The 15,802-nt window shown below is 56.8% G+C and overlaps 1 protein-coding gene across 2 annotated transcripts in view; it reads right to left on the reverse strand.

Moving 5' to 3' along the window:
* The window catches only part of MAP2K3 (mitogen-activated protein kinase kinase 3), a 35,056-nt gene extending 21,896 nt beyond the window's left edge, over positions 1–13,160 (reverse strand). The window contains exon 1 of one of the 2 annotated variants that reach the window (XM_069810364.1): positions 13,034–13,160. In XM_069810364.1, coding sequence (XP_069666465.1) covers positions 13,034–13,049 — 16 coding nt within the window. In that variant the 5' untranslated portion in view covers positions 13,050–13,160. Of the gene's footprint in view, positions 1–11,605; positions 11,634–13,033 lie in introns of those variants that run through there. The other variant, XM_069810367.1, reaches the window with a different exon arrangement.
* Between the last annotated feature and the right edge of the window lie 2,642 nt (positions 13,161–15,802).

Genomic DNA, 15,802 nt, shown 5'->3' on the forward strand with positions numbered 1-15,802 from the left:
TCCTTTCAAGTCTCACCCTTGGCAGCCCTTTCAAAAGTTTGCTGACGCGGTAGGAATTGCCCAGCCTTGAAAGACGCACACCATTTGCCATTAATCATCTGGCCCTTTATGTGCTACAGGTAATCCCAGAGGAACAAAAGGCATCGGGTGTTCCGCTGGTGTTAACGAAGCCTTCCCACGCCTCGGTGCTGGGACGTCACCCCGCGACAGCCGAGGGAAGCCGGGGGAGCAAATCCTGGCACGGGGAGAAGTCAAGGCACTCGCTGCACGTCCAGGTATGCCGGGAGAGAGCCAGGGACAAGGATGGCTCCCATCAGCCTCCTGCCAGCAGGCTGGCTCGAATAAGTGGAAGAGCACACCCTTAAAAACAGCAATGAGCTCAAACAGTGCCCTGCCAACACCGTGCCCCTCTCCCCACCCTTCCCCTGCAGACAGGCAGCGTCTCCCAAGGCCAGTTTGGTTCAGGCTGCGTCACCATCGCAGCCAGGGACCCGGGAAGAGCCACTTTGCCACGAGCGGCAGAAGAGGAATGCCCCATTTAGGGTCGGCAAGGAGCTCTTTATAGGAGTATTTGGGATTAAGCAAAAAATTAATGGCTTCGCCTGCCCTGAGAGAAGAGTTGCTGCCTGGGCAGGGGGTGATTTTCACGGGATACCGCTTTCCCTCCGATCAGGGAAAAGTCCATGCACCAGCCGGCCGTGCTGTCCCAGCGTCACGCTGCCCGCTGCACCTCACCGTCCGACCGGGAATTGCAGCAGTTTCCCTGGTCAAGGCTGTTAACGCAGCCACTGCCCCAAGCCTGGGATGCACTCGCCTTTCCATGTGCAAGGTGCATGTCCCGTGGGAAAGCCCCGTGTGCCCGAGCCATGCACGGGACCTGCAGCCTGGAAACTCTGCAGCAGCTCTATTTTTAAGCAAAGCCTTTGAACCGAATCCAATCGGAAAGGGAACAGGGTCATCTTTCTCATCCCCTCGGACGGTACTTGGGGACAATCAATCACCGCACAGGACTCATCTCCTCCAGCGGAGCGGGATGTCACACCGACGGTGCTGCCGGGGCTGGGCGAAACCGATGCAAGGGAGAAGGGTACGAACCTCCTGGTACCCAGCGAGGGATTTTGGGGACAGGCACGTCAGCCAAAGCTACTGACAGCCAGAAGCCGACATTCGCGCTGACACCTCTGGGTCTTGCCACCACACCCGGTCTCCATGCACCGGCCAGATAACACCGCCACGAGCCGCGCCGGCTCTGCCGGCAGCTCCGGGAGGATGTCACCGCCCAGTTACATTCCAGTTGTATTTTTAGGTTACCTGCATAACCCCAAGGGCTGGAAAAAAAAAACGTTTGATTTTGTGTTTTGTTCCCCCGTGGCAGCTTGCTATCCTGCAGCCCCGTGACGATGGAGCACACAGGCTCCCCTCCAAGAAACCACACGTGAGCGGAGACCAGACTGACTTTACAAAGCTGAAAAACACCGGCTAGCTGGCATTTGCACTATGTCATTATAGGACACACTACGTACATGCCAAGAGTTGTGCTGCTTTGCACCAGAGCTTGTGCAAAACCCCGGTGCGAAGGTGGTTACGGTCACAGCGGCATTTCTTTGGAGCAGGCACCGAGCCGGTATGCGGGTAGAGCATCCTCTGGGAGCGGTGCCACAGGGCTGGACACTGCCTCCTTTGCATCCATTGCTCCAACTGGATTTTCTCCCCCCCAAAAAGCAGCAGCAGAGGTCACACCTCCTCAAAGCCCAGCTGCAGCGCAATGCCAATGTGGACCCACTGAGGGTAGGCTGGGGGGCGGTGGGAAAATGCTTGGGATGGGTAATTAATTAACCCAACCCACAGCTCATCAGGAACTACAGAGCTGGGCGGCACACAGGTCCGGCCAGCCCGTGGCATGCGTGGCCAGCGTGAAACCCACGGCCACGAGCCATCTCGTCAGCGCAGCCCGTGCTGGTCCCACTCGGCTGCAGACGCTGGCGTGCTGCCATGAGACAAAGGTCTGGAAGCAATCCCAGCCCCAACGCCTTAATTGTTAGGAGAAGGCAAAGGAGACGGTGCTTAGAGAAAAGCAAAGAGCATGCTAAAAAAAAAAAAAAAAAAATACAAAAAAAACCAAAAAAACAGAGAAAAAGGAAGAGGCAGAACACCCGTCACCTGTGCCTATCTCCCTGCCAGCAGGTACCCAGCTCTCCCCCGAGCAATGCTCCTCCCTTTGATTTCTCAGCCCATAGGCAAAGCCATGAAAAAATAAAAGCTGTTTGGAATTGATGTGACCAGCTGGTGACAGTTTCCTGGTAGGAGAAAAAACTCAAACCATTTTTGGAATAGATCAGCTTGACAGGAGGCACACGGTTAGTTAGTGGGAAAGGAAAAGAGTCATTTGACTTTTTAATTGTCAGCTGTAACTCAACTCGAGAGTCAACAGACACTCCTTTTTCTATCCAAATTGGTGCAATTCAAGTACTTCCAGGTGCTCCCAAAATTCTGTAAACTTGGCAAGACAGCAAAAGTATTCCCTCTCTGCTTCTAATGCAATTCTTTAAAAAAAATAGTAATAATAAAAAAATACTAGCTTTCCACCATCCTCCCTCCAATTTCTTTTGGGCAGGGATAGAGTGATTTCATCTCTGCAGATGATGTAAGACAGAGCAGGCACCCGCTCTGAAAACAGAATTTATGGAGGGGAAAAAAACCAAGGAAGGCCTCAATGTCCGCAGTCGCCTGCTCCAGGAGAGGGGCAGAAACAAGAGACCGACCCAGGTGCTTTCCTGGCCCAGAGACTTCAGGCAGGACTTTCTCGAGACCAGCATCCGCGCCGGAGAACGGGGCCAGCAGCTGCTCCGATGGTAGACGGTGACGTTTCCCTCTGGGACCTGGAACGCTTCCCTGATCCTGGGATGCCACCGCGGCTCGGGCGGACAAAGCCTGTGCATCTTCAGAAAAACCTCTGATCTCTGGTGGTGATCCAGCATCGCATCTCCAGGGAGGAGGAGCGGGGAAAACCTTTGATTATTTCTTTTGGAGCAGGGTGCCGATCCGGTGGCTTATGGAAAGCAGCAGGCGAGTGCTGCGGTACACTCCCCTATGTCTCCTGCTGTCCCACACCAATTCTTTGCTTTTTTGGGGGCATCTTCAGTGTCATCCCTCTTCCCTGCCTCTCTCACCCTCCCCCCTCCCTGCTCAGGGTTACCAGGTAGAAGACGCAAACGCAAAGGGCTCATCACGCCAGAGAGATGGTGCAAAGCAGACACAGCCTTTTGAAGTCCCTAGTTTCTCCACTCAGTTCTTCTGAGAGAAAAAAATCCATCCCATCACGAGGTGGCGGGGGAGCCGGGATGCCTCCCCGGGCTCAGATGCGGCAAAGGAAAACTATAGGCTGAGAGCAGCCACGAAATACGGAGACTGTCCAATTCCCCTCAGGCCACCACTCAGCCTTATCTCCATGTAAAGCCTGTTACGGCACTCAAACCTCAGCGCCCAGCCAAAAAGCATCAGTCTTAACCCGCTAACAATGCTCCCAAGTCAAGAGAGGTGGCAGGTGACCCGTTCGGTCCCCATAACCTGCTTGCAACAGGGCTGGGAGTAAGGGCTGATGTAGCAAGGAGAGAGCTGGCTCCTGAAACCCCCAGGAGAGCTCAGCCACAGCGAGCCAGACCTGCAGCCTCTTCTCCTGGCATTACCCACACCATCCCTCCGACCCGCACCGCATACCTCTTGCTCTCCCATCGCTGCTCCTCTGCCCCAGAGGACAGACTACATCCACATTCCCAGAACAAGTCCCACGTCCAGCTGGTCCATGAGATCAGCTCCTGCTGCTCACTGGTCTAGGAAGTATATATATATCTATCTATCTATCTCTATCTTATAAAAGATAGATAGATAGATAAGAGAAGCACCACATACTTGCTAAGCACCAAGTTTTGCAGAAATCACCTGCAAACATTTCTCCTTTGTTCCTCCAAATTCCCTGCTGCAAAGCTTAAAAATCCCACCTCACCCCCAATTAAAGGCTGGACCACCAGCACGCCTGAAAGCTGCTGCCAGCCCCACTGCCCAGCATCACCCCGCACCATCCGCTCCCGCCTCCCCCGCTGCGGGCTTTTATCTGAGGCTGCAACAGCTCTGCTTGGGGAAAATACCTATTTTGTGGTGGATTTGCCCAGTACCCACAGGGCAGCTCTGATTTGTGCCTGGGAAAGGCAGGGGCTCCGCAGGCGACGTGCCCACGGCTCGGCAGCGTTTCGCCACCGTGGTCCCAACGCGGCTGCCGGCAAGAAGGGCACAGCCTCACTGCGCTGCTTCCCTTTGGGTGGGTTTTATTCCCCCCACGCTTTTTTCACTCCTCTCTCGAATCCAGCTACCGCGCTGCAATTTTTTCCAGCGTTCAGAGGAAGTAAGCATCGCAGGCTTTTCCTAGTAAAGGCGGATCAAAAAGCCATCACCCGGTCCCGGGAAGGCAGCGGTCTCCGCAGACAGGCCAGTCCCAACGCATCCGGCTCACGTCCCGGCTCAAGAGCTCGCAGGCTGTGACTCAGTGCCGCTCAGCCTGCAGCTTCTCGTGGGGCACGCTTAGGCCTTGCAAGAACCCTTTCCATTTAATAAGAAATAATAAACTTCCAAAAAAAAAAAAAAATCCCCTTTACCCCCAAAGAGTGAGGCTCACACCAGCGTTTTGGGGAAAGGCACGGTGCGCTGCGGGGTGGCCAGCAAAACGGCAAGGAGAGGAGTTGGAAGGAGATGTGTGAAACGTCAAACCTGTTTGAGATAAAGGGAAACACATGCTGGCTCCCTTCCCTGCAACGGTTATGCACGGTTTCCCTTGCTGAGCTGTGACTGTAAAACCCCACGGGGAAATCCACAGTTACTGAACGAGAAATTCTCTGTGGATCCAAAATTAAGGGTAAACTCTTGCAGCAACCTGGAATGTACACAGAAAAAGAAACCACACGTACAGGAGAGCCACTGGAGGAAAAGCTGAGTCGTTTTCTAGCACCTTAGCAAAGCACACGCAAGGCTGATAAGAGTTTCAATTAATATTCACCCAGAATTTTTGCCTGGCAATTTCTAGAGGCACCTCCTCCAGCCTCCGCTTTACTCACATCACCCAGACGTCCTTCAGCAAACCAGGCAGGGGCAGATGTAATTAATACCTGCGAAAAGCTTCTCTTGGGCAAGAGAGCAGCGTCTGCAGAGCACAAGAGGCAGCCCGGCCACGGCACAGCCCCACAGGTATCCCGGGCTGGGAGGACAACCCCAGCCCTGGCCGGTGCCAGCCATCCTCCGGCACCCGGCGCTCAGCACCGATGCTCCCAGCCAAGCAATCGCAGGGATCAACCCAAAACCTGGAGGAAACAGGGCTGCAGATGCTAACAAAGAGCGAACAGAGGGGGCTGTAGAAGCAGCAGATCTAAAACACCCACCGCACCCTCCTTTTTTGGCAGCCTTAAGGCAGCATGCAGCTGCTTCCAGCCTTAAGGAAAACGAGTGCTGCCGAAAAGAGACAGCCGGAGCCCAGCACGGAGGCTGGTAAAGATCCACGTGGGCCCCCCGGCAGCATCATCGCCCACCTCCCACCGCCCCCCCCAGCGCCCGCATCCTCCTTTCTGCACCATTACATCATTTTTTTTCTGACCACCGAGCTCTTGCCCAAGGGGACAGCAGTTGGCAGGGAGCATCGCGGGTGAGCCAGGCACGGATTCGGCACGGGGTGGATGATTTTAGTTGCGGGGAAACCAGGGAAACCTCGAAAGCCAGCTGAGCACAAGTGCACCCGCACAAAAATGTCTTGCGCTGCCCTGCCCTGTGCCAGCAGGGATTTTCTGGGTGCAGGCACAGGGTCTTACAAACAGGCACGTGGGCCTGCCACCTACCCCCAAGCACCTTCTAAAGGTGCTTGGAAGATGACAAAGAGCAGTCAAAGCAATGTATCAGCGCAAGATCGTTTCATCTTTGGCTGAGGTGCAACTTGGCAGCACGTCAGGAGAGAAACCAAGCGGTCCGCAGCGGCTGGGGATTTTTAACTATGCAGAGCAGCTTTCTTAAAAAGCCTCGACGGTGAGCACATCTGGCTCTCAGAAAAAAGAGCCACGTCATTTTTAGTGACGAGCTGCACAGACATCCTTGCGTCTTTGGCACAACACACCCCCCCGCAGCCGTGCCCGGCCGCGGGGTGCACGTTCAGGACTGACTCAGAGGGACCGTCCTCGGGACCGCACGCTCTGCTGCTCCATCATCTTCCTCTCGAGCCTCAACCTTCCCACTCTGACACCAAGTCAACCAAGATCTCCATCCCATGGCAAAAAAAAATACCTCCACCGCGCGGTGTATTTGCCCTTTGCTACCCTTTTAATAGGAAACAGTCTCCTGCAGGGAGAGATGCATGCAGCAGGAGAGGACATCTGCTCCAGCTGGGGCAAATGTCCTCCAGCAAGCCGGGTCAGGGTGCTGCCATCTCCAAGGGCTGCTGTTAACACACACCAGTAAAAATGGCCAGGGCAGGCTGCAGCCCTGCGGGGCCACAGCACCCGACCCACCGTGACCAACTCCTGCCGCACAGGCAGGCTGCTTCATCAGCCTTCCCGGCAAGATTCAGGCTAGGAGGGAATTTATATACACAAACCACAAAGCAGTATCTAACTGGCCTGCAAGCCCAGACAAGCTGACACTCCCTAGATAACCTCGTCATCCTCCCTTAAACCACCACCCCCCCCAACCCGTCCACATAACCAGCCCTGCGTGTTTATGATCTGTCAGACACATGACTGTCACCTGCCAAGCCCTGCAGACGAGCTTCTTCCCCTCCTGTCCCTCTGTCCTGCACCACCGGTCATTGCATCGCCGGTCCCACCCGCACCCGTCACCGGCACACGGTAAGGAAGGACGGAGCTCTCGGCACCGCCAAAGAGATGCCGGCAGGACCCATCCCGGCTGCCGGGTTTTACGTGTTCCTTATTGGAAATCTCCGAGACCTTTATGGGAACAAAATGCAATCATGAAAAGCTGCTCTTAAGTTTCCGAGAAGACACAACAGGCACTATCGAGGCAGGAGACGAGGCAGCAGGGTACAAACGCCCTGCGGCAAGGGGCACTCGGTACCCGACGGGCAGCTCCCAGGGAGGAGAGGATCCAAGCACCACCGTCGTCCTCAGGAAGGTGCATCGGATACCAGCAGTTAGGCTGATGCCAGTGCCAAACCACAGCTAAGGTTAGCAGCTTCTGATGGGAAATTACTTGTATCGAGCACTCTGGAGGTTTCTTCCTTTCCAAAACTAGATTTTTCTTTGGTGGTGGTATGGGGGGGAGGAAGGGTGGATGCTCTACAAACAACTTCTGGTAAGTTTTGTCTCCTCCTCATCCTGCCTCCTCTTCCATGCTAGTTATGTTTTTAACAGAAATTTATCTTTTTTTTTTTAAATAAGCATTTCACTTGAAATGATGAAATTAAGGCTTAGAGCATGAGACAGACCTAGCTCAGCAGTGACCCTCCCAGAGCGCAGTGCAGGCAGGACAACAGAGGCTGCGACAGTCCAGTGGGTGCCGGACCCCCCCAAAGCTCGTCATGCACCCTGCCAGCTCCCAGAGGAGGGGGCAACAGCCAGGCCATCGCCTTCACACGTCTCCTTCCCTCACGTCCCGGCGAGCGAGGCTACAAAGCCATTGCTCCCAGGGACCGGAGGGAGCCCAGGGCACCACACAGCTCCCTGAGGTCACAACACTCACATTTCAGAGAAACCAAACGCCAGCATTGGATGTCTTTAAAAACAAGATCGGGTGTCTTTTTACACAATCTGGCTTAATTCGCCCAAAAGCTGTTGGACCGGCCGCAGTAATTCTTGGAAGCGACGTCCTGACCTCCAGCCGAGCACGATGCTCGCCATCATCCCTTCTGTCCTTAAAGCCCATGATTCAAGCGTTTCCCCATTTCCCCCTACGTTAGATCCAGCAGCACACAGGGGCAATCACGCCACAGAGAAAAGCCCATCTGCCTCCAAGGGCTTGAAAGGGACGAGCTCCTCCAAAGTGCTGTCCATCTTCTCCTGCAACAGGTCGACAGAACAGACAGTGCACAACAGAGCCCTCTGGTATTATGCCCGTGGATTAATTAAATCATGTGGACAACACAGCACAGGATTAGCTGGAGAGGATCCACCTCCCCTCCACCTTCATCCCACTGCAGGTCCAGAACCTCCCCCAGCATTAGGCAGCGATTCCCTCCCTCCCTCCCTCCCCGACCATGAGACCCCCAGACCCTGCCCTTCCCCTCAGCCACACCGTAACCCACTGCATCCCGCACGGGCAGCGACTCTGCTCCAGCCTTTTGCTGGACACACAAGTGGCTGCAAGAGAAAGATGCAGGCAGGGAGCCCTGTCCCAGCTCCAGAAAAGGGAGGAGAGACTGGGACCTGCTACAAACTGAGGCCAGCTGGGACCACAAGACACTACCGTGATATCCGACATAGCTGCAGTCATGCCCAGTAATTAATGTATTTCTTGTGGCGATGAACTTTTAGACTCACAATGCTGCCACGGAATCAGTGCAGCATCGTCGCCACACAGATAAGAGGCTGTGTAGGGATGGGGTATCTCCCAGGCTGAAAAAAGAACAGAAACTTCCACTTTCCACCAGAAAAAATCCTCTCTGCCCTCTCCCTCATTCAAAAATCTCTGGCTAACGCTCAACCTGCGCTACAGAGTTTTATCAGCAAAAGAGGCGGGGGGCAGATTTAGCTCCATACATACCCACAAGCAGTCCTGAGTCATGCCAGTAAAACCCCAAACTTTTTGTTGGTACAGTAAAATCACATCCCCAGCCAACACAAGTTCCTCTCGCAGCTCTCTCCCCAGCAAACAGCCTGCCTGGGCAGGGCCTTATTAACACCAGTGAAAACCATCTTCCGTCCAAAAACCCACAGAGCCCCATGTCCACAGTGGTGGCTTCTCAGGTCACAAAATCACCCGGACCAGAAACCCGCACCCATTCCCAGGCACCCAAAGGGAAGCTCTATAAAACACATGAGAGTTTCTTCCAGCAACGACCACGTTTGCAAACAACAGGGGCAAAGCAAACTCCAGCTCAGCCCTGGACTGCAGCCCAAAGCTGGAAAATAAAAGCAGCAGCCTTCAGGGAGAAGCATTATCTGCTGAAAAAAAGCAGGGGAGCATCCCTCCAGGGAGGGAAACGGATTGCTGAAGCACAGCTAAATATTTATCACATCCAACGTGATATTTTCCAGGCGCCCACCGTTACGCTAGCAGAGAGGAGGAGGAGGGCAGGAGCAAAGCCCTGTGCTCTCTCTATGATTGTCATAATTAATTGGATGCAAGCTCCGTGATGCTTCAACTAGAATTAAAATAAAAACCTGGTTCTGTGGGATCAGAGCTCCTATCTCCGCTACCCCCTGTCCACGCACACCCAGGGGACACCAGCCTGGTGGCTGCTCTGCCCAGACACGACGGGAGCCCGAAGGCAAAGCCCTGCTTGTGCAGGTCACAGCCCCATGGGTATTTTCAGCAGAACTGCCTTTTTTTGGGGTGGCAGCAGGAAAAGTGTGAATGGCACGAGACAGTACAGGATTCACAGATGACTGAATTGCCTAACGGCGGTGTGCTCCCACAGAGGGCACGGCAGGGACGCGTCCCCACCGCTTATTTACCTACCCAGAATAGACGTACCACCAGAACAAGTACGAGTTCATCCCCAGGTTCTGGCATTTCTAACCACTGATTTTTCCAAGCCTCAGTGTCAAAGAAGAGCTGCCTCCCCAGAAACACAGCCTGGCTTAGCCAGATCCTGTCCCCTCTCCCCAACAGCACCCATCTTCCAGGAGGAAGATCTCTCCCCTAAAGAGAAGGACTTGCTTTTGAATTTCTTGGGCATTGGCGCTGGGTGAGCCCCAGGAAAGGCCAAGCAGGTCTTCTCCCTCCAGACCCCATCCGTGCACCCTCTCTCCCCACAGCTGCACGGCCGCTTTCTCCAACAAACCCCCCGATTTCAGGAAACATGTGCCTCCGCACCGGCACGTTCCTGCCTGTCCCTCCAGGAGGGGCTTCCCGGGTGTCGGGGGCCATCAGAGTCACAGCCAACAGCCACGGCAATGGGCACACAGGCTGCACACGCAGGCAGAAAATATGCCTCGAGCAGCAGGGGAAAGGCAGCGGCTTGAATTTGTACACATAGGGTCTAACACAGACCCTGCACCCTCCACCATGTTTCTGCATGCACCCAAAGGCTGCTGACTCCCTGAGGCTTCATCCCCTTCTGCTTTAACCTCTCAGATACAACACTCCTCCCTTCACAGCATCCATTTCACCAAAAAAGGTGCAGACTGTTGGAAAATCACGCACAGGACCAGCCGCGTGTTGCCACCTCTGACTAGAGGCTGCATCCCTTGCAAAGCTCTGCAAGGAGGACGCAGGGGCAGCTCCGGAGCTTTGCACACAATTCCTTCCCTCAGTGCCACGCATTCAATGAAACACAGCTCCAGGGAGCCTTGGTGACCTGAGACAACGGGGAAATTTTGCATATTTTAGTAAACATCAGACTTGACAGTGCAAGAGAACATGGAAACCGAAGGCCCTTTTCCCACACACCTCATCCCGCGAGATAATTTGGATCAAGCAGATACGAGCAATGGGAAGAGGAAGAAAGCCGAAATCCTTCCTAAGCTTCGCATAATCCCCAGAAGGTGTTTATCTCACAAGCTATGTTTAGCGCAGAGCGAGGCAAAGCTCTCACCCAGCACCATTCCTATCGCGCGTGTCACGGCCAGCCACGCGCATCCCCAAAAACTCCCGAGGCAGGAGACAACCCAGTGACTAAGCCAAAATGACGGCAGGCGAGTTTTGGTACGCATCTATCACAGAAATCGCCAACCTGAGAGCTTCAGCACAACAGCCTCCCTTTATGACCCTGACCAACTCAAGCCCACAAAGGGAAAGCAACCAGCAAAAGGAAACCCAAGACCGCTCGCTGAATTTCCCTAAGGAAAATTAGGGAAATTTAGCTTAAATTCAGGCTGCCTGAACGGAGAGGCAGAAGGAGCTGCCGCGAGTGCTGCCAGCAGTGTCTGCAAGCACTCGGACCTGCGAGCATCCCTATGTGGCAGCGCGCCACCGGCAAATCCGCTCAGAGGGCTGGCACTGCCGAGGCAGATGCAAAACCGAGGAGAGGCACGGTGGACGGCTAGCAGGACGAGAGGAGAGGGTTTTGAAGAGGCAGATGCGTTACACACACTCAGGATCGATCCCCGTGCTGAATGCTGCCCCAACAGAGGCGAAGCAGCTCGGGTCAATGGGGACCCAGAGCTGCCAGTGCCAGCAGAGACCGGGCGCACTCAGCACACGTGCAACACCTCCGGCAAAGGATATTAGGAGTAATTGTATGAATGAACCGGTTCGCCGCAACCAACAGCCCCATGCAACCAGAAACCTGCAGACACAGAAGGGTTCCAAACTTCCTCCGAGGAAAGCACCACGTTCCCAGGTGCTCCCGCAGGCATCGCCGTTTGCTGTCAGCCAAACCGCTTCCCCCAAAATCCTCCCAGTACCAGCTCGGGCCTCATCTCCCACAGGACACGAGCTGTCCCTCGGCCGGGCTCACCTCTTTCCTCCATCCACACATCCACACGCTGCCCACGGCACCCGTGAGCCGAGAGAGGGGTCTGGGCTCGGGCGTCCCAGCGAGAGCCTTTTTAAGAAGCCCGGTCGATCCCTTTCAACGCGGGACGGACAGCGGCTGGAGGCATGTGCTCCTACCTGTGAGTCAGCAGCTCCGCTCAGCAGCACCGTAAATCGCTGCTGATTCACACCCTGCTTACACAGCAAACAGGAAACTCAGGTCCACATTCCCTCCGGTTAAGACACGGATCATTTAAAAGTGGGGGGGGGGGGGGGGGAAAGTCACGCCGAGGTGTGTTCATCTGCTCACATGGTTCCTGACTTCAAGTTTCCAGTGCATCACTCCCAAACGAGGAAAACCCCTCCAATTTTATTCCGGTGATAAGAGAGAGGCAGCAACCGTTCTCCGGGTGCTCCCTCCTCCGTCCGGTCTGCGCTCACGGTGCTGATGCAACCAGCTCCCCGGAGCAGCAAGACACCAGCGAAGCCATTTCCCCATTTTCCTCAATCCCGGCACGCTGGCGGTGTCATCCCAGGCCGATGCCTGCCAGCCGGCGCTCACCTTGGGACAACGACCAGGCCACCTTAGTCACGGCGATGCTCTATAAATAACACCCGTGACACACGGTCACGTTTGCCAGCCACGTATGGCGGAGACAATGGGAAACTCCACCACGGCGTTCCCGGCACATGCCAGCATCGGGTCACGGCCGTGCCCCGAAACGAACCGCCACGCCGGGAGGACCGGGATCCTCGTCCCCGTCCTTCCCGCCTCGTTAGGCCGAGATGAGGGCTCTGCTCATCCTCCGAGCCACGACGCTTGCCGAGCCGCCACGGGCCCTTTCCTTCAGCAGGAAAGACCCCAGCGGCAGCGGATGAAACTTGCATTTTCATATTTTTTTTTAATTAATCATTCTCCACATCGACAGGAGCTTCACCCTCTCCCTCCAAACCACCCCCCTCCTCCTCCCGGGGCTCAGCGGGGCTGCTTGCTCCCTTTCCCCTCCACGCAGCACACACGCCCCGGGGGCTCTGCAGCTCCGGGGGCGGCTGCAGCCCGGTCCCGGTCCCGGTCCCTGTCCCGGTCCCGGTCCACGATGCCGGGCTGCAGACGCGTTCGCAGCACAACCCCTCAACCGGGACCAGGTAGGGAGAAAGACACTCGAAGCCCACGCAGAGGAAACCCCGACCGACTGCAAACGGGCAGCCCACGCCCGGCGGGTTGGGCAACAGCCCGGTCCCCGCGGGTTACGCCAGACCCGACGAGGCGGCTCAACCCGGCCGCAGCCCCGTTTCCTCCCCCACACACACCACCACCACCACCTCCTCCTCCTCCTCCTCCTCCTCCTCCTCCACCACCACCACCACCTCCTCCCCGGAGCCCCACGGAGCATCTCCCCCTCGGCCCTACCTCTGGGCAGGGACATGGCTGGCGGCGGCCCCGCGGCGGCCGGGCAGAGCGCGGCGCCCGGCGGAGTCCGGCCCTGCGCGGCGGCCGCCCCGGGAAGAGCCGCGGGGCGGGGCGAAGGGGCGGTTAGGCTCCGCCCCCTCCCTGCCGCGGTAGGCTCGGTCAGCGGCGGGGAGGCGGGGTGTGGGGGGGGCGTGGTTAGTGAGTCCGCGGGAAGAGCTTCGCGGTTCTCGGGGACGGCTGTAGGGGGTGAAGTGAAGCGGGCGGGCGGGACTCACGGGTGTGGTTGTGCTGCCGTAGAACCGGGGAGTCCTCGCTGTCCCCGGCACCGGTGTGACCCCCCGTAGGGCACCGTTTGGGGCGGGGAGCCCTGCCAGGGGGGACCCAGTCCTACGCCGCGGCCCACACGCCGGGCACGGGGTGGGGGGAGTGGGAGTGAGGCTGGCGCTGCGCAGCTGAGACCGGCCAAGCTCATCGCATCTTCCGTGGGTCCCTGCTTCTGCACACCGTGGGTCCCACCGGTGGGTCTGGCTGAAAACTCGAGGGGGATTTATTCTTCTCCGAAGTCACTGAGGAATCAACCCCTCCTAGCCCAGCAATGCGCCGTGGCACGTCCCCGGGGCGAGGATGCTCCCCCAAACACCCGAACTGCAGAACGTAGCGGCTGAACAGGGCACGAGTGATGCAGTCGAACAAGCAAAAAGGAGATTACGAGTGCCATTTTCTGGCTGAAATCCCTACAGATCCATACAGATACAAAAAAGGAGGGGTCGGAGGGGTGGCGATTGCAGACAGCCCTGGTGAAATCACAGCTGCTCTGTCACAGCCTGTTCTCAGCTTCGCGTTTTGCGGAGCGTTTTGGATCAGTTCGAGGGCTGGAAAACCTGCCTCAAAACCAGACAGCTCAAGGGAATGACTGCAGGAGGGAAGGAGCTGGGCGGACTGGGGTCTGTGTCCTTCTGCAGAGGACCGGTGCCCCAAACGGACCTGGAATCCAGCAGCGATGGCATAAGATCCGGCAGCTGCAAATTGAAGCTAGAAAAGTTCAAATGGGAAACAAATTACAGGTTTTTAATAGGGCAAGCAATTACCTTCCCGAGAGACGTAGTAGATTCACCACCTTTCAAGTCTTTCAACACAGGCGAGGAGTCTTTCTAAAAAAACTCCGCTCCAGTTGAACCGCAGGGTTATTAGCTCTGATGCAAGAGCTGCAGATGTCACTGCCTGGGCTGGGCAAGCAGGAGGTGGGAGCAGAGTGGACCTTTCTGGCATTTAGCCGTACGAATCTCTGAATCAACAACGAGGTTTGAACTCCAGCCCGGCTGATCCGAACGGGTTTGGGCTGGGCCGGTGTTTGGGTACGAGATTCGGGGAGCGCCGCCGCAGAGCAGAGCATCGTTAGCACCTTCGCAAACGTGCAGCTGGATGCGGACCTGCGAGGGACCGGCGGGACCGGCTTTGACGCCTGGCCTTGATGCTGGCAGCACCTCGGGGTGTCATTGCAAGCGCAGGGCACGACCCTGCTGTCCCCAAGCACGTTGCGTGCTCCATCGCTCCACCGCCTGCATCCCCAGGCACGGCTGGAGATCGCCGCCGGCCCCGGCTGCAATTACAGGGGTGGATGAAACAGCCGCCCGGCTTTTATTCACCCATCTTGAATCGCCAGGCACTTCACAAGTAGGGGTTTGTCACCTGCTCCGAGGCCTTCCAGGGCAGGAACGCTACGGAAGCACGAGTGGAAATTGGGGAACGCTCGGCATCAAAATCCAACAGGGTGGGAAGGCGTGGGGCTGGGGAGGGAGCCCACGGACCCCTGTGGGCTGCGAGGAAGGGGCCAGAGGCAGCACATGGTCACCTCCTCGTCAGTGGCAAGGCATGGGGACTTCTTGGGAGCACCTCGCCTTTTCTGCAACCTCTCGGTGCCTGCTAGCATGGCTCCTTGCCTGCGCCTCCTCCGTCTGCCTGAGCTGCTGTCGTCGGACCCGGCAGACTCTTCGCTGGAGAAGTGTATCTGAAAGATCAGAAGCGGCTGTAACTGCTGGCCCGAGGCAGAGGGAATCATCCCAGGCAAAGGCAGGGCAAAGCGTCCCGGTGGAGCTCGAGTGCTCCCAGAAATTTTGGCAAGGGTGCTGGATTTTTGGTACCCCTGGAAGGCCTCTCCGTGTTTCCAGGGTGCTGTAGGTAAACCTGCGGGTCTGCAGGCTCTGGAGGCTGACGGAGGGAGAGGGAGGGAGGAAGGCTCGGGTGCATCCCAGAGCCAGACCTCACCAGACACGCTGGGACTTTTGCCGCTGGTGCTCGACGCTCGAATCTTTGGTGCTGGCCCCTCGCTGCCAGGCCTGGTTTGGAAACGCACCCACGGCAGGACGGGGCATCCCCGGTGTCCCCGACACAGAGATCAGGGGGATCGCTGAGAGAGCCGGCGAGGAGCCCCCCGCCTTTGTGCAAAACCTGTTTCTCCCTTCCCCTCTCTCCTAAGGTTTCCCAGCGAAGCGACCGACTTTCTCCTGAGCACCCCTGTGCGCTGGAGGGCATCAGCGCTCCCTCGCAGCTCCAAGCACGGTGCAGGATTCGGCCCCTCTCTCTGCCTGCCCCAGGCTCCCCCCTGCCCTCGGGCTCGTGCCGCTCATCTCCTTCCTGCAAAATCGCAGCCGTACATGGCCTGGCTGTTTGCGGCATGTTTGCCTTCCCCTGCGTACCCCTGCTCCGGGTGTTTTGCCGTTTTTATCTTCCCGCATCGCCATACGGCGTAGGAACGCAGGCGGAGCGAAG

Source organism: Haliaeetus albicilla, chromosome 22, assembly GCF_947461875.1.
Source record: "Haliaeetus albicilla chromosome 22, bHalAlb1.1, whole genome shotgun sequence".
In the NCBI taxonomy this organism is placed as follows: domain Eukaryota; kingdom Metazoa; phylum Chordata; class Aves; order Accipitriformes; family Accipitridae; genus Haliaeetus; species Haliaeetus albicilla.